The 24950-nt window shown below is 31.6% G+C and overlaps 3 protein-coding genes across 5 annotated transcripts; all 3 read left to right on the top strand.

Annotated features, from left to right (window-relative positions):
- The first annotated feature begins 384 nt into the window (after positions 1-384).
- LOC137827897 (uncharacterized) lies at positions 385-9651 on the top strand. Of its 3 annotated transcripts, none has more exons than XM_068634257.1 (5): positions 385-592; positions 2109-2425; positions 6795-6882; positions 8459-8525; positions 9285-9651. In XM_068634257.1, exons 2-5 carry the CDS (start codon positions 2263-2265, stop codon positions 9339-9341), a joined length of 375 nt encoding a protein of 124 aa, XP_068490358.1. In that variant the 5' UTR covers positions 385-592; positions 2109-2262; the 3' UTR covers positions 9342-9651. The 3 variants fall into 3 exon arrangements, with proteins under 3 accessions (XP_068490358.1, XP_068490357.1, XP_068490360.1); XM_068634256.1 differs by lacking the exon at positions 9285-9651 and adding an exon at positions 9170-9277 and having other exon boundaries at positions 390-592; XM_068634259.1 differs by lacking the exon at positions 385-592 and adding an exon at positions 994-1404.
- A 1517-nt stretch (positions 9652-11168) lies between these two features.
- LOC137827896 (serine carboxypeptidase-like) lies at positions 11169-15677 on the top strand. Its single transcript, XM_068634255.1, has 9 exons — positions 11169-11581; positions 12121-12289; positions 12387-12506; positions 12766-12909; positions 13006-13159; positions 14087-14175; positions 14795-15053; positions 15146-15279; positions 15479-15677. Exons 1-9 carry the CDS (start codon positions 11256-11258, stop codon positions 15605-15607), a joined length of 1524 nt encoding a protein of 507 aa, XP_068490356.1. The 5' UTR covers positions 11169-11255; the 3' UTR covers positions 15608-15677.
- A 698-nt stretch (positions 15678-16375) lies between these two features.
- Positions 16376-19465, top strand: LOC137827895 (uncharacterized). Its single transcript, XM_068634254.1, has 8 exons — positions 16376-16582; positions 16858-16931; positions 17246-17287; positions 17718-17759; positions 18332-18415; positions 18799-18886; positions 18998-19095; positions 19176-19465. The coding sequence occupies exons 1-8, from the start codon at positions 16429-16431 to the stop codon at positions 19191-19193; spliced, it is 600 nt and encodes a 199-aa protein (XP_068490355.1). The 5' UTR covers positions 16376-16428; the 3' UTR covers positions 19194-19465.
- Positions 19466-24950: the final 5485 nt, after the last annotated feature.

Genomic DNA, 24950 nt, shown 5'->3' with positions numbered 1-24950 from the left:
ATTATAATGTTGTATTAAGAATATGTTTTTATTGTATGTGGTATAAAATAAATCTTTACCTCTGCAAGTTTATCATAAATAATAGTAATAGTTAAAAATAATTGGTGAAATGCTTATTAATTTAAAATTTATTTATAAAAATTATATTTTATTGGTATAATAGACTTTTATTTAGTTCATTCTTAAATCTTTTATAAATAAATGTAATCTACTTAGAATTTTAACATATGAATTAATCCTTTTATATATTTTTTATTATTTTTGAATAATATTTTTTTATATAATAATAAATAATTGATTATTTTATGTGTTAGCTTAACTGAAATATAAATTAAAATACCGAAAACTTTTATTAATAAATAAATAAAAAAGTGGTGGCAGGTCGCCACAGACACATGTCCACAAGCAGAAATTGAAAACGTAGAGAATGGAGAAAATGCATGTTCTTCTGTTAATTGTTGTGGCTAAATGCTTTTAAACTCCGAGACCAACGTTTCTAAAACGTACCTTGAAATTCTTAGCTTCTAATTCTCCTACAATTAATCTCTTTGCTCAGCCACCACCACCTACCGTCACTCAAACCACCATAAGGGTATTCCCTGTTCCTTTCTTTATCAGGATATCGCACAAAAGTTCAGTTTTTTTGTTTGTTTGTTTGTTTGTTTGTTTTGTTTTGTGTTTCGTATGCTGTTTTTTTTATTCAGATCTGGTGTAGTTTTTTTCTTTTGCTAAATGCATTCCTCGTTGAGGGACAATGTTGTTTGGTTTTGTCTCTTACTTGGAATTATTGGGAATCTCTTACTTTTTTTGTTATTTGCTTTGGAATTTGTGTTATTCGCGTGCATGCTTGCCAGTTTATGTTGCTTTCATGATGAAGCTGTGCTGTGTTAATTGTACATTTGAAACCGACACAAGTCTTGAGCTGTATACAGTATGAAAATATTGATTTGCAGGGTATTATTCAAATACGGTCTTTGGTTTGTCTGAATTTCTGTTTCCTTTTTGTTTATATAAAAACAATGTTGGGTGTTTCAAGTCAGGAAGATTTGGGATCTTGAAGTAGCATAGCTGTGTTCTTTACCTACTGTATTTTGTTTCAGATCTGGAAGGGAAGTGAATTGAATTAATGGATAAAGTTTTCATTTCATAATATTGTGTTTGATAGGAACTTGGGTATTAAGGGCTACCTAAGTCCTTCATAGAGTAATATAGGATACTCAGTGAAGGATTTAGGTGCCTGGTTCTCCCTAACAGTTAGTTTCTGAAAGTGGGTTCTCCAAGTTTTTGGGTTACTTATCAGGATCCGAGTACCAAACTTGTTGTATTCCAGTTGAAGTTGAAATATTAGGAAAAGCGTGCATCGAGTTTTGTATGGTATCAGGTCGAAGAGACTGTAATTTTCAGGTTGTTTTACTTTAGGATTTCAGGAATGATGCTCATGTATCTGAAATAACTTGAATTGAATGTTCATATTTGTTATATTTGAACTTGTGAGACTGCACATTCTGTCATTTATTCATTTCAATTACTGGCCAAAATTGGAAAACAAAGCAGGTACAGGGTGAATTGGCTTGTTTAAAAATTGTTACACACCATTTTTTGGAATCCAGTGTTAACTTTTGCATAACTACTAATTAAATTGTCATTGAGAACTCAGAAACGTTCACTTTCTGCATTATAGGAAAAGACCATTACTATGTGCAATGTATAACTTGTATAACATATCACGCAGAGGTTTTGTCACCTCCATTTATTTGGTTTCCTTGATAATACCCCAAATTATCATAATCTTCAGGCAATTGATACCACATTATAGAAGAGATATAATGTGGAACCAATTAGAGAAAATGAGGCTTGGGGGAAGATAAGTTTTATGAGTGTTGGTGCAAATTTAAAGCAATGCATGAAGAAAACTACTGTTGAAGGAAGATATTTATGAATGTTGTTGTAAACAATTTGTGAAATTTACACTTCATCCTATTTTATCCATTTTTACTTTACCTTGTTGATTTTTTGTTTTCTTTTTCCAGTTTTATTAGCGTTGTACAACAAACACAAATTACACTTTGCCAATAGTTTTCCTTTGATAGTTGTTCGTCATTATGCAGCAACCATGATAGATGAGCACCAGTTCTTTTCAAACCCTGTGACATGAACTGCAATAACTGTAAGGAAGCTTGGAGGTACCTCTAATCTTTTGAAGGAAACAAGTATTAATATTTACTGTATAATTACTGCGGGGAATAGTCATTTAGTTTGGATATGATGGAGTTCTGTGCTGAAAGTTCCCATTCAAATGGGAAACAAACTTTGAAGCATTCTAAACCTGCAGATGAAGTGAAAAGATCCAGTGAAAAGGCTCACAGAAGTTCCCTTTCCAATGGAAAGCAAAATTTGAAGCAAACTTCGACTTTTGTTAATCATGGTGAGCTTGTCATTGTAATGTTCATAGTCTAGTATGTAGATGGTCGTTTTCCTTTAGCATTGTTTGTTCATCTATTCTGTTCTAGTTTTCCACTTGAAAAGTAATAAACTATCTAGACATCCCATAGCTTGTTGATAGCTATTTTATTCATGTTAGTTACAAGGATGGTATGTAATAGTTTTGCTTATCCGTTGAAATAACATAACTTGAGGAATATGGAGGAAATTGTCCATGAAATATCTTTCCAATCTATATATACTAGGACTCCAAATATGTAATAAGAGAAAACAAGCTTCAAATACCTTTCTCACTATAAGGAGAGAGATCCAAAGTTCACGCACAAGAGATTCAATCCTTTTGATTTCAGCAAGAGCGGTGATATTCTGCTTTCATGCTACTTCTTGAGACAATCTTTTGTTTATGCAAGGACCACAAAACAAGATTTGTACTGAGATATATTACACAGTAACTGGTGGGAGATTTTCTATCATCAAGATCACACCCCCAATCAGCATCATTGAACCCAACCAGAGAGAGCTTTGCGCAGCGGCGAAGAAGATCGTGAGTGAGAGTGGCAGCAAGGTATCAAAGAATCTGTTTAACTGCCTTCCAATAGTGTTCCTACGGATTATGCATGTATTGACAAACTTTGTTGATAGAGTAAGCCAAATCAAGATGTGTGATTGTCAAGTATTGCAGAGATTCAACAAATGAATGATAGAGAGAAGAATCTAGAACCGTTGTACAATATTGAGTTAAACATAATAAAGAGACCATAGATGTTGGTTGTGACTTAGACCCAAGCATGTTGGCTTTATGCAAAATATCTTTTATGTATTTTGTTTGGGATAAGTGAATGTTGCCATCTCTGATCCAAGAAGTTTCAATGCCAAGGAAATAATGTAAGGAACCCAAGTCTTTCAAGGCAAAGTGTGGATGTAAAATTTTTAACGAGAGATGCAATGGCATGAGAAGAACTTCTGGTGATGATAATATCATCAACATATATGAGAATAAACATAGTAAAACTATTTGAAAACATAGTAAATAGAGAGGGATCACTTTTAGCAAGAGTGAAGCCAAAAGAGGGAAGAGTTTGACTTAGCTTGTGAAACCAAGAATGCGGTGCTTGTTTGAGCCCGTAGATAGCCTTTGTTTGCTTGCACACAAGAGTGGAATCCTTGGATACAAAGCCTGGAGGTTGCTGCATATAGACAGTTTCATCCAAATCACCACATAGAAAGGCATTGTTGATGTCTATTTGATGTATTGGCCATTGAGATGATAAAGCTTTGGTGAGAAAAACATGTATGGTAGTAGGCTTAACAACCGGACTAAAAGTATCAGTGTATTTCAATCTTGAGGTTGATGAAAGTCTTTGGTGACAAGCCTGGCTTTGTGTCGCTAGAAACTCCCATTTTGCATTAAATCTGTTCTTAAAAAGCCATTTTTAGCCAACCTTTCTCGCACCAGTTGGGAGATTGGTGAAGGTCCATATTATTGGCAAGAACAACATTGTATGTTGCATGGCACGGTACCAATCTGGATTGTTGAGAGCATCGTGAAAAGTACATTGTTCAACATACGAAGAAGTACTGGTAGTAGGAATCTTTGGTTTGAACACACCAGCTTTGGCTTTAGTAATCATAGGATGAAAATTATTGGTTGGTTGGTGAGGGAGAAGGAATACTTGGATGAGTTGGAGAAGGTGTAAAGCAAGAATCACCATAACCCTGAAAAGTGGGACTGTCAAAACCCTGCACATTAGAACTGGTTGGAGAATTATAAATATCATTTGAGTGAGTATCAACTATGTCAGATCTATCAGTTTGAATAATAGTAAGAGGAAGAGTGGGTGATGACTGATTATTAGTAGAAAAATTAGTAGATTTAAAAGGATTTGGATTTAAAGAGTAAGGAAACAAATTTTCATTGAAAATAACATGTCAAGAAATGTTGGTTCTACCAATAGTGGAAAGGCATATATATCCTTTATGGTTTGAATTGTAACCAAGAAACAACCACATAAAGGACCGAAAATCAAGTTTGCGTTTGTTATAAGGCCTTAACAAAGGATAGCACGCACAACCGAAAATTCTAAAAGAGTGATAATCAGGTTTTCTATAAAAAAGAGTTTCATAAGGATTATTATTGTTAAGCACCGATGTAGGTAAGATATTAGTGATCTTGACAATAGTTGTAAAAGCTTCTCCCCTAAACTGGAAAGGAAGAGAAGCAACAAGCAAAGAAATTCCAATTTAAGCTATGTGACGATGCTTTCTTTCAATTGAACCGTTTTGTTCATGAGTATGTGGACAAATTAATCTGTAATGAATTCCATTTGTAGAAAGATATGGTTTTAAACCTAAGAACTCTCTTTGGCATTATTAGTTTGGATGCACTTGAGAGTATAGCCAGTTTTGATTTTCATAATATATTTTAAGGGATTGAAAAATAGCAAATATTTGTGACTTAGAGTGCAACAAATAAAACCAAGTGAATTTTGAAAAAGCATCAAGAAAAAGCAACATAATAACGTGCACAAGTGGAAGCAACAACTAGAGAAGATCCCCAAATATCAATGAAAACAAGTTCTAAAGATTTTGTATAAATAGTTGAAGAATAAAGGTAACTGATAGGATTTCCTGAGAGCACAAGATTCACATAACTATTTGTGTGACATAAGGTATATTACAATTATTCATAACTTGGTGAACAATTTTGGCTAAAGCGTGTCCTAGCCGAGAATGCCACAATTGATAAGAAGACAACATAGGTGAAACAATAGTATTATGAGTAGAAAAAGCAAAATAATGATGAAAAGAAGGGAAGACATGGAGGTCATCCTTAAGTTTTTCGTGAAGGAGTATCTCCTTGGTGTCCTGGTGTTTAACATAACATTGGTTAGGATAAAACTCAAAGAACACATTGTTGTCTTTACCAAATTGTGCAATGCTAATTAAATTCTTGGTAATTTGAAGAACATGTTAGAGTTGCTTTAGAGAGACTTGTGGCAAAGTGTACACAACATTGCCAACATGATGAATGGACAAACCTGTACCATTATCTATCTTGACAATTTCAGAATCAAAATATGTGTTTTTGGTGGATAAATTGGTGTTGTCATGAGTGATGTGATGAACCACTATCTCGATATGGGGAGGATCATGCAACGTGGATGGAGTGCCAAGCAATGAAGGTTCGTTGTTGTCACGAACTGGAGAGAAAGTATGAGAAGGATTAACACTGATATTAGTCTGAGAGTTGTGATCACATCGATGCCAATAGTCAATGGCAGTATGGCCATTCTTGGCACATATCTGACACTGAACCTGAGAACCCTACAAAGTAGAGGAAGAAGTATTGTTCCAAGGACTTTTGTTATTCATCTTTTGGCCAAAAGATTATGAATACTTTGTGAAGTTGTTTTGGCAATAGAAAACATATCCAGCTCTACGCGGATGTGAAGTGTTTCAATCGCGACTGCTTTGCAAAGTGTCAGTGGACCACGACGTATAAACTAGATTAGCTTGAGGAAGATTTTGGTCAGAGGCACAATTATTCTCAAAGTGTTTTTCTTGGACAAGTATAAGAGCTTTGATTTCCTCAACACTGTATGGGTCAAGCTGTGAAGTAACCAAGGTGATGAAGCTGTCATACTCCTTAGACAAACCATCAAGAATTGCATTGATGTGATCCTCATGTGAAAGAGGAGATCCAACAACAACAAGAGTATCTACAGTTCTCTTGAAGAATGAAAACCCACCATCTTTGTAAGAATTAGTGTGGTCACTGAAGCAAGCAACCAAACAATGAGCAGTTGATCTTGTTGTTCATGGTTGAGGAATTCAGTGCTGATATTGTTGGTGATCTCATCTTCTGGGGTTTTAAACTTGAGAGGAATGGCCGACCCTTCCAAGAATTGAGTGAGTTTAAGATCATGAACAGTTGCAAGAACCTGTTGTTACCAGAAAATGAAATGTTCATCATCAAGCTTAAGATTGATTGGAGTGTTGAATGTATGGAGAACAAAGGAGGATGATCAGTGTTTAGGGTAGCTAAGGAAGAAGAAACCATGGAAGATCTTTGGCTTGTGATACCATGTAAGGAGAGAGAGAAAAGGAATGGATGTGTGTATCAGTATTATAGAAGGAATGCAAAAACAGAGTACCTACACTTGAGAGCCCATGCACCATTCATACCTATACTACGTAAAACTCACTGAGAAAGAATTAGAGAAACAAATAATGAAATTGTACTAGCTTTATCATAATTTTTCAGTTTTTCTATTTTCTGTTCATATTTTAATTTTTCTACTGTAATTTAAAACCTAATGTGAATTGATATATATATATATATATATCTGCAGCTGCAATTGCTTGGCATGAGGATAGAAGAAAATGGATTGGTGATAGGTCTCAACATCCACCAAAAATAGCTAAAGATCAAATTATTAGGTATAACTAAAGCCAACTTTTTTTCATTCACAGTAGGATTAATCATTGTTATTAGAGTATAGTTGTAATGAAAGTTTGGGAAGGTGTTTTATCTTATCCTTTTTATGAGAAAAAACAGGAAATGAGATAATGGTTTTGGAGGGTTTTTTTAATACATATTTTTCTACTTTCTTATAGATATTTGCAGCCTTATTTTCCAAACTAAAGTTTCTTCATTATGCTTAAGACACAGGAAATCACTCTATTGCTTGTCATCTTTTATACCCGTTCCATGGTGAAATCCTATTCCTCACCTGATAAACCATCCTTGCCAATGAATTAAATGTTCTGTTTCTGGCATTAAAAGAAGTCATCTAATCTGATCTCCTTTTTCTGGTATTACACTTTAATAATTTATTTACATATTTACCTAATTCATAAATAAACAATAAATGGCACGTGTAATTAAATTTTAAATATCTATTTGGCATATGTTATAATTATTAAATTACTAAATTGGTTGTAAACTTCAAATTGGGTTGAAGGTGACTCATATAAGCATCACCCAATGTCATAACTAGCTGTTACTAATTCTGAAAGAAATATCCATGACTAGAGTTTCTAAGAATAAAAAAGATGTTGTTTTTACATGCCTGAAATACAGTTCACTGGTTAATAGATAAATTTATCTGATGAGGGAATAACTGGCATTCCTATTGAAATAAATTTTAGATTATTATGGAAAATTATTTTACATGGTAATTACTTTCATGATCCAATCTAAAGTAATTACATTGAATACACTTTTTTATATATCTGGCTCATAAAGATATGAATTGATGAACTATACATCCTTTTTATAAACTTTCAGAGCCATCAAAGTACAATCTAATTATTCATTCATATAGATCACAATTGTTTATATATTTATCAACCATTTATATAATCTAATTATTCATTCATACAGGAATTTACAAACCAATCGGTAATAGAAGATAGATTTATCTGTGGACATTGTCCCGAAAACTACAATCTCTCCTTAAAGGAAATCAAATAAAAACACTAACAAAGTGGTTCATTTGTGCTCTTTGATAAAGTGAGGATTGAGAAAAGAAGTATGATATTAAGACTTAAACAAAAGAGGAGGGTTCAACCCCAAACACTAGTCAATTAATTGGGAGAATCTCAAGACTTAAATATCACTCCAAATAGTTGATTCCATCAAACTTATTAATTCATATAGCACTTATAACATGTCATCAATAGCAATATGCAACGAGAAACATGCATGCATAAATTAGATTCCACCTGAGTTATACCAAGAATTTGCATCAGACTTAAATACCGGTAGATAGATTGCTCAAAGGGGACCATGAAAAAGTTTAAAATTGTAACCTGAGAAGGCCTGCACTTGCTTTTCTTATTCTTTCTTGTGTGTACAAATATATATTTTTTCATATAAATTCTCTTCAATACATGTTAAGGGTTTTCTGTCCAATAATAAACAGGGATAATGTACACAGATAAATCTGTGTTTTATTACCAATTCACTTAGCTTCTTTAACAACTCTAATAGTTTTGAACATGTTTTTGTCAGCTGGTCAACGTCTTATGAAGAGCTACTTTCAACTAACGAACCTTTTGCAGAGGCAATACCCTTACCTGTAAGATTCCTTTACCTAAAAAAATCTAATCTAATGCATAAAAATATGTGTTCAAATGAATCTCATAATGTAAAAGTCTACTTATAGTATGTAAATCTCGGAGCATGAACTATAGTGTTGACAATCAAGTTAACCCTTTCTTGCCAAAGTGTTTTGATTGTTGAGTCACAAAGAACTCCAATTTCTCAAAGTATCTCTAATGCATAGGTCTTAACTAGAGTCTTAAATTTAAGATTTAGGTCTTATTAGAAAGTCTCATTGAAACATGCTGTATGATATTGTGATGGTCTTAAATTTAAGATTTGTAAAATAATTTTATTTATTTATATATTTAAATAAATTTTGTAAGGTGTAAAATATTGAAATGCAAAAGAAACATTATAAAAGTGCAAATCTTATAAGATTTTATCATTGGAACAAAACTTGTAAGAGTGTTTTAAAAATGATGTAGTATGGAGAGATCCACTTAAGCTAAAATAAGATCTCATGAGAAGGTTTAATAAGACTGTTGCATTGGACATGCTCTCACTTTCTCTTAACCAATTTACACCTGCATCAGTAATTTTAACTCAATACTTGTACATTCATTTTGTAGCTTTTCCAGCTATTACATTGAAGAAACCTTTACCATTGTTGTCTTTCAGAGAATTCCAGAACAACTGCATTTTATAGTAATTCATTTGATGCTAAAGGAGTTCTTGAATAATATTTCTTCCATGTACTGAAACAAAATTGATGTATTGGTGGTGGCTCATGCAGGAGATGGTAGATTTCTTAGTCGATATTTGGCTTGAAGATGAAGGCTTCTTTGACTAGATTGTTGGAAGTTTTAGTTAAATGTCCAATGAAACAAGAACTGTGTGTAAAGCCTCTAATATGCAATGACTTCATTGCTCTTGTAGGTGTCCTCCAAGTTAACCAAGCATCTAATCCTTTTATATGTAGAAATCGTTAATGGTTATTATTTTGCATCATTTATCCAATGACACATTTCATTATATATGCACAAACCCCACAAAAAAAAATTTATTTGTATCTACTGATCCATCAGCAAATGAACAAGTTCATATCCATGTATTAAACAGACGCTTTGATCAATGCTACTTTTACATTTATAAATTCAAAATGTGCTGCAATTGTGTTTTGTTGTGACTTCCTGTGACAAGCCTAGGATTTCTGTTCGGAGTCATCATTTTTTTATGGAACCAAATAGGATATAGAACTTTTATAAAATACATGATGTTATTGTTTCATATCTTTAAAATATTGTATGAATTGTTTATTGTCAATATTAAAAAAAAAATCAGAAAAGTAACATCAATTTTTCATGATAACATACTAAATGTTTGTTTTAAATTTTTTGTTTTAGGGTTTTCCTAACCGTCCAAAATTCTATAACCTAATGTCTCACATAACCGGTCTTTAATTAAGATCATTCAGATTACCATGTAACCAATAATTAAGATCATTCAGTTTACTATGTAACAGGTAATTAAGATCATTCAGTTTACTATAGATGCTATTTTTATTTATTTATTAAAACGCACAATAAAAGAGCCATGGATAAATTCAGAGTATTTTCTTCTTCCATCTAAACTTAAAAACAATCTTACTACTTCCACAATGAAGAGAATCTAATTACAATTGTAGAATGAATGTATAGTACCAACTGATGATTTGGACAATATATCTAAAATTATTTTTATCAGTATAAAAATCTTTATATACTAAAATTAATCTCGTTATTTCCTTTTCTATTTGTTTCAAAAATCTATTTGTGTTGTTGAGGGAAGGTAAAATAAATAAACTGTGAACAAATGTTATTTACAACAATTAATAAAATCAATTCATTCTTATAACTGCCTTTTTATTATATATTTTTTACTATTTTAATCCTAACTTGCTATTTTTTTAACATTTTAACTGCTTTACTATTATTGTAAAAAACATGTACACACATTTTAAGAGTACCTACACTATTAATTACTCTGTTAACTCGAAATAAATGTTGAACATTCCATTGCTGAAGAGAGAAAATTTTCTCAAGTCAGATTGCCCCATGGGCCATGGCAAACTTTGTTTGCAAATTATCACAATGATTAAGTTACGCCATCAGAGAATAATATGAATTTGTAACAATAAGCTACGTTATTACGTCATTGACGTAACTTAAACAAAGACGATTAGTAAGGTAAAACACGATTAGATATTAATCAAACAAAAAAAAATGTGTCATTGAATTAATTTTATGCATAAATTGTTTTAACATGATGTAAAGATATTAAATATCACTTAAATTGATAGTAAGGAGAGACTACTTTAAATTAACACTACCTATTATTTTTGTGATTTATATTTGTCTATTATCTATTTCATTAATATAAAAAGTTCCTTTTAAATATGTATCTATATACTTATTGCTGATAAAAAAAAAAAATTCTACTCTTGAAACAACTATTCTTTTAAACTTAAATGACTATTCTTAATAAAAGAAGTTATTTATACAATAAAAAATACTATCTACATTAAAATTATAAAAATAAATTAATATTATAATTTTTTTATTTTTTATTTTAATAATTATTATCGTAAGAAAAAAAAATAGCCACACCTATAAATGGATGTGTGTGCTTCCCCATCTTTAAATAAAGGTAGTTGGAAAATAGTGCATGCAGGCGCCACGTGTCGTTGGAAACTTCGATAGTACGCAAATAAGAACATTTTATTACTATGATCCTGAAGTGGAACAAAAGTGTGGAAAAGAAAATGGGGCACTGTAACGGTTTCTTCACGCTGTGCCCTCTTCTCCTTCTTCTCACGCTTCCTTCTCTTTCCGGCGCCGATCTCGAGTTCGATTTCTCGGCTAAGATCAGAGACCTTAACCTTTTTCCTTCACAAGATGTCAACATCGTTCACCACCCTAATTGTCACGCCAACAAAGTTGTCGAGAAACCCCTCAGATTTCCAAACTTGTTGCCTTCGCACTCTGGCGTTTCCCTCGACAATTTGACTCATTCCGCTGGTTACTATCCTATTGTCCATTCTCATGCAGCCAGGTTTGCTTTTGATTTTATTGGATGTAGATTTCAGTTTATGTTTTTCAACGTTCACGTTGAGTTAAATGGTTAAACCCAAGCTTTGTTGTTGTTCGTACCATTTGTTGTTCAACCTTATGTTTCTTTTCAGGAAAACAAAACAAGAAAAAACATGAACATTTTTAAGTTATGGTTTCGTCTGGCTAAATGACTTATTTAATACGCCGCAAACGCTTGTTATATAAGTTGGTTTTAGTCCGTGGAGAAAACTTAATTCATTTTATCCTGGAGAAATTTTATGATTTTTTTTAATTGTTTTCATATAAGTTCTATTTAATTTCATAGGCTATTCTGGAGAGCTTATTAAAATAATTTTGGAACATAATTCTAAACTATTTTTGGGAGCACTTTATAATACGATGAAGAGGGGAAAGAAAATGGTTGTGAATTAAATAGTTTTTATTCCTTTATGTTGGTGAATATGATTGTTGCGGGGCCAGTGCTGCAAATCCTTGGTATGTAATTGTTATTTACTTGTGGGTTTGGGTTGAATGGTGCAGGATGTTCTACTTTTTCTTTGAATCACGGAACAGTAAGAAGGATCCTGTTGTGATTTGGTTGACTGGGGGCCCTGGTTGTAGCAGTGAATTGGCTGTGTTTTATGAAAATGGCCCTTTTAAGATTGCTGACAATATGTCCCTTGTTTGGAATGATTATGGTTGGGACAAGGTAGTCCTCATATTATTTGTTGTCTTTCAATTGCCTTTCTTTTGTTCCTGTGATTATCTTGTATGAGGTCTTGATAAATTGCCTGGTGATCTTTCAGGTGTCTAATCTTCTCTATGTTGACCAACCAACTGGAACTGGATTTAGTTACAGTACGGACAAGCGTGACATCCGTCATGATGAAGAAGGTGTGAGCAATGACTTGTATGACTTTTTACAGGTACTTGTGTTTTCTCTGAATACTCGTTATACAACATTAATGCAGTGTCTTCTTATCTGGTTACCTGACTTATGTTTGTTGTTTCTTTTCTGGAACAGAAGCTGTATCTCCTATCTTTTTATCCTCTAACATTTCTTAATGGCTCTTCTTAGAAGGCCAAAACTAAGCAATGTGTTGTTACCTTTGATTTTGATTTAAACACCTTGCTGAGCCTCACCAGCAATGTCTTGTCTTAGCAAGTTTTCTGTTTACCCTACAGGCCTTCTTTGCTGAACATCCTGAGTATGCAGAGAATGACTTTTTCATTACTGGTGAATCATATGCTGGACATTATATTCCAGCTTTTGCAGCTCGAGTCCACAGGGGAAACAAAGCTAAAGAAGGAACTCATATAAACCTAAAGGTCTGTTCCATTGATATGTGAGCTATTCTTTCTTATGTTTAAGATATGCACTGAAAGGTGAGGTGACTTCTTGGCTGATTGGAAGTTGTTAAACAGGGATTTGCCATTGGTAATGGACTAACTGATCCTGCGATTCAGTATAAAGCTTACACAGATTATGCACTGGACGTGGGCCTAATTCAGAAGACTGACTATGATCACATCAATAAATTGATGGTCCCAGCCTGCGAAATGGCAATAAAACTATGTGGTAATTACATGTGATTTTGTTCCATGTTGTGCTTTTAGTGGATGTTGTGTTTCTTATATTTTGTATTTTGGAAGCTAGGGCTATAATTGAATTAAACCAAGAGAAATGTTATAGGTATTCATGTATTTATTTATTTTAATGAATGCTGAGTTCAACCTCTAGTTCAGTTCCTATTCTAAATTTTAATTTGAACTCAAGTTTCTTTAATGAATCAAGCTTACCTTTGGTGAATTTAAGTTGATTTTAAAAGTAACTCTTGAGAAAACTACATTTGTCTTTTTGAAGTATATGTATGTCTTTCTATATTAGCAAACTAATAATATACAATAACATCATAGCTAAAAAATATTATATATGAATAATTACATAAATAAAGTATACAAATTGGGGCAAATTAGTACCTTGCAAATGTTTATAGTTTTTTATTGTTACCAAGACTTGCCTAAATTAGTTATCTAAATTGTTCTTTAGAGTTGTGTATTGTCCATAATATACAATAATTTAAATTGGATATATTATTTAGTGTAGTGTATCATATTATTTTTTTAAGTATGTTATAACTATCTTGATTCTCGACTATAAATGCATATTACCTTTTTCCAACCTCATCCAGTGGGATTAGTTGTTGTTTGTAAAAGTGCATGCTACTTTTTTAATTATGGATTATAAGAAGAAAATTCTCCAATCATATTTAGAGTTTTACATTGACAATATGCAATGGATTTAATGGGAACAGCTACTGTAGTTATGCCACTTTATTTAAGTTTTGTCCTTATATGAAATACTTTTAAAATTCTACATATATTAATATTATAGTGGATTTTAACTTCCAGAGCTTAATAAATCTGTGCTCCCACTGGCGGTGGTGTCTTCTGATTGGCTAGTTTCTATTACCTTTGTGCTTAAGATTTGCTTCAATCCTTTCAGGCACTGATGGAACAATTGCATGCACGGCTTCATATCTTGTTTGTAATACGATATTCAATTCCATCATGTCACATGCTGGCAATATCAATGTGGGTAACATAGTTGCTTCCCCTTCTGTGCGGTTTAGATGTCTGTAGTACTCAAGTTTGCTTGTTGGCGGAATTTAATTAACTCTACTGAAGCTCTTTTGTGGGAGCCCATTGTGCATGAAGCATGGTCAAAGTACAGGCTTTTTTGTTCAAAGAGATTCTGATACCATGTTAATGAATCACTCAATCTAAAAAGTCTGTTGTCAAGTTAGGAGTTAAGATGGATTTTGATTTTCTTGAACAAATTTTGATAAAATTTACTTAACGTTTTGCTTCCCATAATAATTTCTTCTGAAAAAAAAAAAAGTTAAACATCAACATGTTATATGGTTGAATTGAAGTAACCAGTTTATGTGATGGCAGCACATGATTAAATGTCTGAACTATATTCTCTCAAAATGAATAGTCATGTGGTTAGTTGACTTGCCTAACCAACTCTGTAACTCTTTGTTTATTACTTTCTCAGTGGAGTATATTTTGAACGAGAAATTTTAAGCTTTTAATTCTGTATGTTAGCTAGAAGGTTTTCATGTGTTGACATTTATGGAGTTTGTGCCAAGTCTTGTAGGAACACAGCATATTCAAAACTTTGACCAGCTACTTTATTATTGTGCTGCAGTATTATGACATCCGGAAGAAGTGTGAGGGGAGCCTCTGCTATGATTTTTCGAATATGGAGAAATTCTTGAACCTGAAATCTGTTCGGGATGCACTAGCAGTTGGAGATATTGCTTTTGTGTCTTGTAGTTCCACAGTTTATCAGGCAATGTTGGTGGATTGGATGAGGAATCTCGAAGTTGGTATTCCTGCCCTTCTTGAGGATGGAATCAATATGCTTGTGTATGCTGGGGAATATGATCTCATCTGCAACTGGCTTGGTAAGTGCTTATGCCTTTAAAATTTCATATATTAAACTTTTCAGTGCAATGTGTAATGTTCTTTTTCCTTGTGGTATGAATTCAATGATTAGGTAATTCAAAATGGGTTCATGCCATGGAGTGGTCAGGCCAGAAAGAATTCGTGTCCTCACCCGAAGTTCCTTTCACAGTTGATGATTCTGAAGCTGGATTATTGAAGAATTACGGACCATTAAGTTTCCTAAAGGTATGTATCTCTCTCATCCCCACCTCCAACCCCCTCCCTGCACACACAAACATTGTAGATGTGTATGATTGTCATACAAAGCAAATACAAACTTGTCCTTGCTGCTTTAATGTGTATGATATGCTTCATTTACCTACGAACTTTCCTGTGGCTTGGTAAGATGAAGACTTACTTTGATATTTTGTGGGGGGAAATACAGGTCCATGATGCTGGTCACATGGTGCCGATGGATCAGCCAAAGGCTTCGTTAGAAATGCTGAAGAGGTGGACTCAGGGAACCCTTTCAGAATCTGGAGATGATGCGGAGAAATTGGTTGCAGAGATGTAATCTGTTACATTGTAATTAGTTCTGCAAAAGAATACAAAAGTATAATCCAATAACAGAGGAAATTAAGTAACCAGCATGTGTTTTCCACCAACCCGAACTCATTATCTTAAAACCAGGGTGAATCAAAGCCGTGCAATGCAAGCAAAGAACTAATAGAATTTAGTAAAATGTAAAATGTTGAGATGTAAATGGCTTACACTTCAAACTTCACATCGTTAGATTTTCATTGCTTACACATTGCTGAGTGGCACACGAATCCCATCCATTGCATAATTTTTATTTCTTTTACATGATAAAATTATTAAATATAAAATAAAGAAATAGGTAAGATTTCTTCCAGTTTTGAGAAACTGAATATAAAACATCCATAGGTAATGTAAACAAATGAAGTTCAATGCTTTAATAATATTATTTTACTTTTCATTTATAAACATTTTCGAGCTATATATAATTTAGACAAATTTTAACTATTGTTCAAATAAGTAAATATAGAAGTATAATTAATTGAGAGAAAAAAGGACTAATTTGAATTATAAATTGATTTAGTTTAGTTAATTAACATATTTAATTTAAATTAGTATACAATGATTGGAATATGCTATTCAACGTATTAAAGTTAATATAACAGTAAGGTAAGTTATTCATTATAACAGATTAACTAAAGTAAAATGAAAGATCAAGAGGAAGAGTACTTCTTTTAATTATTCTTGGAATAAATTGATTTATATATATATATATATATATATATATATATATATATATATTTGTATGTGGGAGAGTCGTAGGAGGAGAAAAAGAAAGAAAAGTAGTGAACAAAAATCATGTCATCTGCTACTTCCATTGGATTATCAGCAAATTCGTGGTTGCGCTGTCATGCCCGAATGCCTCCTTCATGTTTTCCAGTTTCAGTGTCTTATTCTTCTTCTTTGAACTCTTCTAAGCTCTGCCATTATATCCGGAGAGCATCCTCTGAAGGTAAAATTTACAGTCCTATCATTGTCTTCTCTTCATACCCATTTGGGGCATCGTGCCTTTCTTTAAACCAACTTCAATTATGTCAACACTCCTACCCACAAGTGATGTGAATTTTTTGTTTTTTCTTTCTATGTCGTGAAGTATATAGATTTGGAGTTGGAGCTTCTGAGCTTACTTATCTAACTTCTATCAATAAAATTGACAAAAGAAAGGAACTTTTATTCAGGGGGTGCTGCGAATTACAATTCTTTATATAATGTTTTTCCATATTACAGGACTTCCTAATGAGCTGGTTGAAGACTCCAAATTCGTTCCTTTGAATGCGGAGGATCCTACATATGGTCCACCTGTAAGTCATGGTTAGTTTTGAATAACATGTTTTCTATCACTTATTATAACTTTTCACATCACTGCCACGAGAAAATAATTTTCAACATACACACTCTTACAAAATGCCTATTAACTAACTTTTCATGGAAATTAAAAGTTGTTATCTTTCTAGTGTCTCTAATGGGCCTTGATTTCATATTTATTTAGCTTTGGAAATTTAAATTGGGTGAGTTTTGTGGATGCTCATTTCACTCTATCGTGACTTGGGTCAGAACTTTGTAATCTGGCTCTGACATTATATGCAGTCAAACTCAACTTTCTTTCGTTTTGCAGGCCTTATTGTTGTTGGGCTTTGAAGCAGAAGAAGCTTTGAAGGTGATCTTACCATGACCCATGTAGTATGATATGCTAGTCTTTGTAAAGAATAACGTAGTAGTTTCATGTCTTGAAAGATTGAAAATGCCTTCTGCTGTTTCTTTTACTTAAGTGGTCTTTCGGTGTTCTTGAATGTCTAATCAAACTTCGGTCTGGTTATTGTTTGTGCTTTCAATTTGATGACCCAAAATATCATCGATGAGTACCTTTTGTTGATATTTTTGCCACTGTTGAAAATACTCTATATACCTTGTAATGTATCATTAATTTATCAACTGCCAGTAAATTACTATAGTAACATAGCCAAGCAGCTTATGGAGATTATCCAGTCATATTTAACTTCAGATATATTACCATTCAATGCCTAGGTCATCTATTCTTTCCAAATATGTCATTTGTTAGTATAATGTTCATCTCGTTTCTTGAGCAGATTCAACAGCTTTTGAAAGAGTTAGATGGTGAATTCCTGAAGGTAACATCTCATTTCTTGTCTTTCATGACCTTTTTATTTGAAAACCAATAATATTGTTTCCAGGTCTGATTAAATACCCACTTAAATGGCCAAATATTGTTTCCTAATCACAACTAATATAATCAATGCTGTATCTCTTTGACCTACGTGGTGAATTGTGTTACTTTTAGTTCTCACAGATCATTGCTTCAACATTATATATTTCCAAGAAAACAATATTATCATGGAAAAATTACTACGAATTTGATAGTGTAAATAGCACATCACAATCAATTAAAGATGCATTAGATCAACTAAGAAAATGAATATCTATAGTTTACCCATAAATAAACGAAGGGCGAGTTGTGCACAAGACTCCCAGTTAAAGTATGGAGAAGGTAGATTTTAGAAGCCTTATCCCCACAAGTCGATGGGCTATTTCTAGGAACCTCTTACCATTTTGGTTGAGGCTCACCCTCTAGGATTTTTCACATCACTAACAAATTTGGAGGTAATGTAACAATTTTAATTTCCGTAGTTATCTTGAAAAGTATTGAAAAAATAAACAGGGAATATAATGTATCGCATTGCAGGTAATCTATTGTACAGAAGACATGATTACAAGTTCTCTTTGGGAGGCAATGCATACAACACAACAGAGTATGGAAGAGGTCAAGGTATAATTTTTTATGTATTACTTTCATCTAACATCTTTCTCTGTCCACTCGTGAACTTGAACTCATAGAGTGATAATAAATAACAGAAGAAAAGTTTTTCCCTTGTTATTGCAGCCTACCATTTCACACAAATTCATCATTTATTGGCAGTTTGTTATGTAGACATGACATTATTGTATCAAAACTGTGGAGAACTCACACCATCTCTAATTTTGTGAGCATAAGAATCTTTAACCTACAGCACTATATAAGTTAATAAACATGCTTCTAATGCAGTAAGGAACTTTCACATAGAACATATTGATATTTCATTCGGCCATGACAATCCTTAACTTGTGAATTACATTCAAATCTCTTCATGTTCAGTATTTTGTACCCTGCAGATAGCCAAGTCACTTCCCCGGATATGTTTCTTGTCTGGTTTAAGCGGAGAGGAGATGATGATGTTCATAGATTCTTTTCCGGAAACTGGTAAGAAAAATATGATCACATCCTCAATAGTTCCTTTGGGTCTATTGAAGATAAAATCTTTCTTTCTTAATATTCTTAGCAGAACAATGGTTTGGAGTTTTTGTTATGCAGGACTAAAACCAGCTGCATTTGCTGCACTTGTTCCCAACAGTGCCAATAAACCCCTGCAGGAACTGATAGAAGAAGTAAAGGGAGACCATGAGACGCTGGTATGTATTTATTTCGGAAACCATTCTTTGTCATTTTCAATGAGCTTATGATCAATCGGAAACGTATTTTATGACTGCAGACTGGAGAAGAGATATGAATATTTAAATTCCCACTGAATCCATGGGAGCAATTGGAAAGCCACATAATCTGATGAATCTACACTATTAAATCTCAATCAAGTTAGGATTTGAAGTGTACAAAAGCTATGATTGTTCTTAGTCATTATTTTTAGACCATCTTTTCTTTTTCCTTTGTTTAGCAGGAACTTTTAAATTTTGGTCCGTCCACAATGTTAAATAGGATATTTCCTCAGCAGTAGCTGTTACGTGAATTAATATTTATCAAAATTATTAGAATTTGAGGACTGAATGTGCCGATTGAATGTAGGCTTTTGCTTCCTACAACACTTCAATTTCTACTTGCATCCCACAATTTTTGAAAAACCAGTTTTGCCTTTTAGAGTTTTATTTGAAAGGCATGACCTCCATGGAAGACGTGTTTGGCGGTGGTTGTTTAGAAGTAAGACTAGTTGGTTTCAGGTATAGAAGGGTATTATTTTTAGTATTAATGGTTGAAATGATGAAGATGAACGTGTTTGTAGAACAAACAAATGACTTAGAATAGCATTTATGGAATTGGTGGAGAACATTCTGGATAACACAATATGGAAGAGTGCAGGTGGTTGTCATGGTACTCTGTAATCGTTTTTCTAGAACATAATTTTGTACATTCTGGAAAGCACATTCTGAAAGTAACGCACAAGATTTATGGAATGGGAAGTTCATAATATTTTTGAAAGCCTTGATCCAAAAGGTTATGTTATGGGTTATATGTCTTTTGAAATCTGTGTTATGGAATAATAATTATTTTATGGAAAAAAAATATTCAAAATAATATTTGTGATTTCTGCAAAGGTAATTCTATAATTGTATTGTTTTCATCCGGAAACCATATTCTGGAATATAAAATTACAATTCCAAAATTACTTTTCTAGAAATCATAAATATTGTTTTGGATTTCAATTTCTAAAAATTAAATTCTATATTTTGTATTTCCTAATGTTTGGTTTGGATTGGGCAGTGAAAAGTTGAGGGTGTGAGAGGGTGAAAGTATGAAGATTTGAGAAAAAGTGTGAAGAAAGTTGAAGGTGTTTGGATTGGGGTAATATGTTAGTGTAGATGTTTGACGAAAGTTTATTGAAGTTTGTGAGTGATGTGATGGTTGTGAGAATTTTTTTTTTAAATATGTAAAAATATAAGTTTATAAATTTACCCTTTTAAAATATTTAAATAATAAAACATGAAATATAAAAAAATACAAGTTCCTTATCATTTTTAGAACATAATTTTTTTTGTAAAAAAAATTATAAATAATATGATGAGTGTGATTGAAAAAAAAAATTTACAAATTCATTTAATATATAAAAAATTAATTAAGTATTTTAGAAGATTAATATTATTTATTATTATAAATTTATTTTTATATAAATTATTATATTTATTTTTATTATTATTATTAATATTTAATATAAATAAAGCAAAATAAAAATAATTAATAATAATATTATTATTATTTATTAAAATTATTTGATTTATATTTATTATCATTATTTTAAAAATTTATTTCAGTTAATATTATTATTTATAATTTTATTATTATTTTATAAATTAATTTTAAATATTATTATTATTTTAATATTTATATTATTAGTATTAATAATACTTTATATTTAAATTATAATTGGATGATTTTTATTAAAATTTATTGTCATGTAAAAGAGATAAAAAGGACATAATTGTATTTTGTTAGATCCATGTTCCTTCATCTTTCTTTACAATTTGCTCAAGATGTGAACAATACTAACTCATGTACCACTCACTCCCATTTCTTATCAAATTAATATATCTAAACATAACTCTTATTTATGACTTTTAGCATAAATTTTACTTTTAGTAATGGCTAAGAGTAGTAATAAATTTTAAAAAATTATATTTTTTCAACTATAATTCTTGTATAGACCATCTAATCAATAGATTAGATTATATTATTGAGGTGATATTAACTTTTGAATTTTCAATGAAGTAAAAGGAATAAATCTATCAAAGTTGTTAACCAGGAGATCTATGGGTTAGAATACAATATAATATATGATTTCGTTGTAACTCAATGGCCCAAATTTTTGTTTTAGCTTAGTCTCATCCATTTCTAGTGATTCATAACCTTATAAAAAAAAGAGAATAACTAAGAGAAAATGATGAATGGATAGACAGAGGACTTCACATTTACTTTTCAATTTTTATATTTTAGTTAGTTCTTTTTTTTAGTTTGCAATTTTTTTTTATCACTCCTTTTTCTTTCTATTCTTTACACTTTATCTTCTTTTATGTTTTTGGTTAAGAATATTTACATTTAAAAGGTGATTGAATTCTTAAAATGGATAACATCGAATATGAAATTGTGTTAGACAATACTCTATTCGAGTTGTTTTCCAATCCTATTCTTGATTAAGAATTGTTTTCTTTGAACATGTACATCAATTGGTTCTATGTTTCATTCATTAGACAAGGAATTTAGATTTGGACTTCTTGCATTCAAGGTTGAACATAATCTGGTTTCCGTTTGATGTTTTATATTTTTGAAATGAAACTTTTTTTCTCTTTACTGCAATTCCTTTTAATTTTTGCGTTTAGATTTTAGTTTATGCATTTATTTCTCCCAACTTCAATTTATTTCAATCACAATTTCAATTTCAGTTATGTTTTATTTTTTATTCCAAGTTTTTATCGTTTTAGTTCATTAGTTGTCCTCCACTATTTTCTTGTTTTTAAGAATTTTATTGTCTCTTTTCAGTTTTTGTTGTTTAAATTTTCTGTTGTTTACGGTTTCTTCACTTTACATTTTTGTCATTTACCTTTTCATTAGACGCTCAAATTTTCATTGATAAGACTATTACACAGTCTAGTAAATGATTGTTGACTAGACGATCTGATAGTTGCACTTATTTTTATATTTCACAAATTCATCTTTGTTTTAGTTTTTTTCTTTTAATTCATTTTTTACATTAATGTATTACTTGAATAGTATAGTTTTATTTTAACCGTCTAATGCATACTTTGTTTATGTTTCATCACTGTAATATTAATTTTTGTCCATTTAATTATAGTTTTTAATTTATGTTTCTAGTTTTCATTTAATTCTTTTGCATAATTGATGACTATTTTACGGCAAATGTGCCGTGTTGTCAGAAATAATAGTTTGTCCCTAAGGACGGATATTGAACCCACAAGAAACAGTTGAATTATCAAGTATAAAATTAACTAAATAAAAAACAAAATAATAAAGTTTGTTGAGAGTTTGTTATGATTGCAATAATTAAAAAGAAATTAATTCAAAGAGTTTGTTGGTTCAATTGGGATTGTGGTTCATTCTTTTTACTCTTTTGTATTTTGAATAGTATGGTAATATTCTATCCTTTGATTGATGTTGATGTCCATATAAAAGTCATTTATATTGATTTTTTGCATATAAAATTATTAAGAGAGTCTCCTAAATATCGATTCTACGCATATTTATAAAAGCTCCTTAGCATGATTAGATGTTGATAGCAATTAAAATTTCAAATATATTCCTAACATTCAAATATGTTAAGCATTATCATTTGGATCAGAAACTTGGAAGTACTTTCCAGTCAAATCTAAGAATCTTGATCATGGAAAACAAACATTACAAATAAAATGACAATACCAATCATCAATCAAGAACATAATATTATATTTAAATATCACCTCAATACATAAGAATTTGAACAGATTATTCTCAATTCCAAAGGGTAGAATTAGTCACTCATGTTGGCCATTACAAGCATGGAAAACAAGAAAAGAAGATTCAGAATGTTTCTTCTTGACGGCTGCCTACTCTAAGGTTTCTATCACCTCTTATTCTCCCAATTGATATCTAGGATTGTGTCTCACGCCTCATATTTAACCTAGTTGGACTTGGGTTAAGTGACTTCTCGCCTAGACGTGGGTGGACGAGTTAGAAGAAAACAGGCCTAACATCTCTAGAGTGATTTCATCTGGGCGAGATTGGGCTTGCATGGGTGAGATCCTCTTGGAAGTTATGGCTTGGGCGATTGCTGGAGCGTTCCAGCTTTCTCGTTTTATCTTTGCTTATTCTCCTTTTGCCTTTTATCCCTAGAATCCTGAAATTAACACAAATTTGAAAATAAATTGTTATTTTTCAAATTATAATCACGAAGTATGTAAAAAGGTTTAAATTCATAAATTAGTGGGTTATATTATAGTTATTTTATTTATTAATATCCATAAGTGTTAGTATTTTAATATGAAATATGGCACTTATCAATAATTTCATTTTATTTTTAGTTTCTATAGTTCAATTGTTGGTAGACGATCTAGTAGTTGAATATCATTAGATGGTATACTTCGCAACTCTGTTTTTTTGTTTGTTTTCATTTATGTTGTTATATGTTTTCAATTATAAACTTCATTCAAACTCCCAATTTTAATTTGTGAAAGAGAGAATACCAAACGATGGATTCAATTAACATGTGTCCTCAAATTTGACCTAAGTTAGCCTCTATATATTTAAATGGGGAACTTAGTTTTTGTTTGATAAACTTGATGCCAAAAAAAAACTTTATCAAGATATAGATGATGTTGATATGGAGTACTCTTTATATTATAATACATTGTATAATGAATATAGGGCACATGATTGTATTGATGCATTTATAACAAAAGAGATAAAGTTCACGGTCACATTAGTATTTACATAATGTGTATTTATAAAGCATATTTGGTGAATTAAATAAAAAAAATCATACTTTTGTAGGTATTTGTTGCTCAGGGTGACCTATTGAAGTGGGCAAGAAATGTTGCCTATAAATTTGGCTTTATTATTGTTATATTAAGGTCGAATACATAGAATGGACAACGATGAAGGAAGAAGTGCATATTATTATATTTGAGAGATGAGCTAAATACAAATGATACAAAATGGACTTAGAAGTTATAGTGGAAGTAGGAAATGTTAGTGACCTTTTAGGTTATGAGAGAAACCGGTAAAAGTTGGTGAATGATGGATTGTAAAATACGTTAGTAGTCCATGCTTGTTGATATAACAAGGAGTTTAGTGAAGCCTAGAAATATTTTGCTAACAATAAATGAGCATAATAAAAAAAATGTAATTACTATAAAAACAAGTTTATAATACAAGGCATGTGTATCATAGATCAGTCTGAGCTTATAAAACTGAAATGTAACAATTGATAATGTTAGTTGAGTGAGACATGAATATTCATTGGTGTTGGTTTAATGAGGGTACGAATATGATGACAAATATCTTTTACCATTATGTTGATGATGAATAGTACTTATAAAACTACTAAATCCTTTTACCATTATGTTGATGATGGATAGTACTTATAAAACTAACAAACAAAGGATGTCCTTACTTGAGGTTGTTGGTGTTAACTCAACATTGTTGACCTTCTTTGCTAAATTTGTTTTACTGACATTTGAACGTGAAAATAACTTTATGTGAGCCTTTCTCAAGGGTTGTTTTTTAGAGTTGACTCATAGTTAATGATAAAGATCTTGCTCTCATCAATGCAATAAATGGTGTGTTTCTCGAAGCTTGTAATTTTCTATGTCGTTTTCACATTGATAAAAATATGAAAGCAAAGTGTAAAATATTAGTGAATCCATGAGAGGTATGGGATCAAGTAATGGAAGCTTGAGGATCTAATGATGACTATGATGATGCAGAAGGATTTTGACATCGTGTTCAGGAATTTGAAGTTGTTTGTTCTCCATGGTCTATATTCATTGAA

Source organism: Phaseolus vulgaris, chromosome 7, assembly GCF_000499845.2.
Source record: "Phaseolus vulgaris cultivar G19833 chromosome 7, P. vulgaris v2.0, whole genome shotgun sequence".
NCBI lineage: Eukaryota > Viridiplantae > Streptophyta > Magnoliopsida > Fabales > Fabaceae > Phaseolus > Phaseolus vulgaris.
Note: the sequence above shows the minus strand (reverse complement) of the source record. Positions and strands in the feature narration are given on the sequence as shown.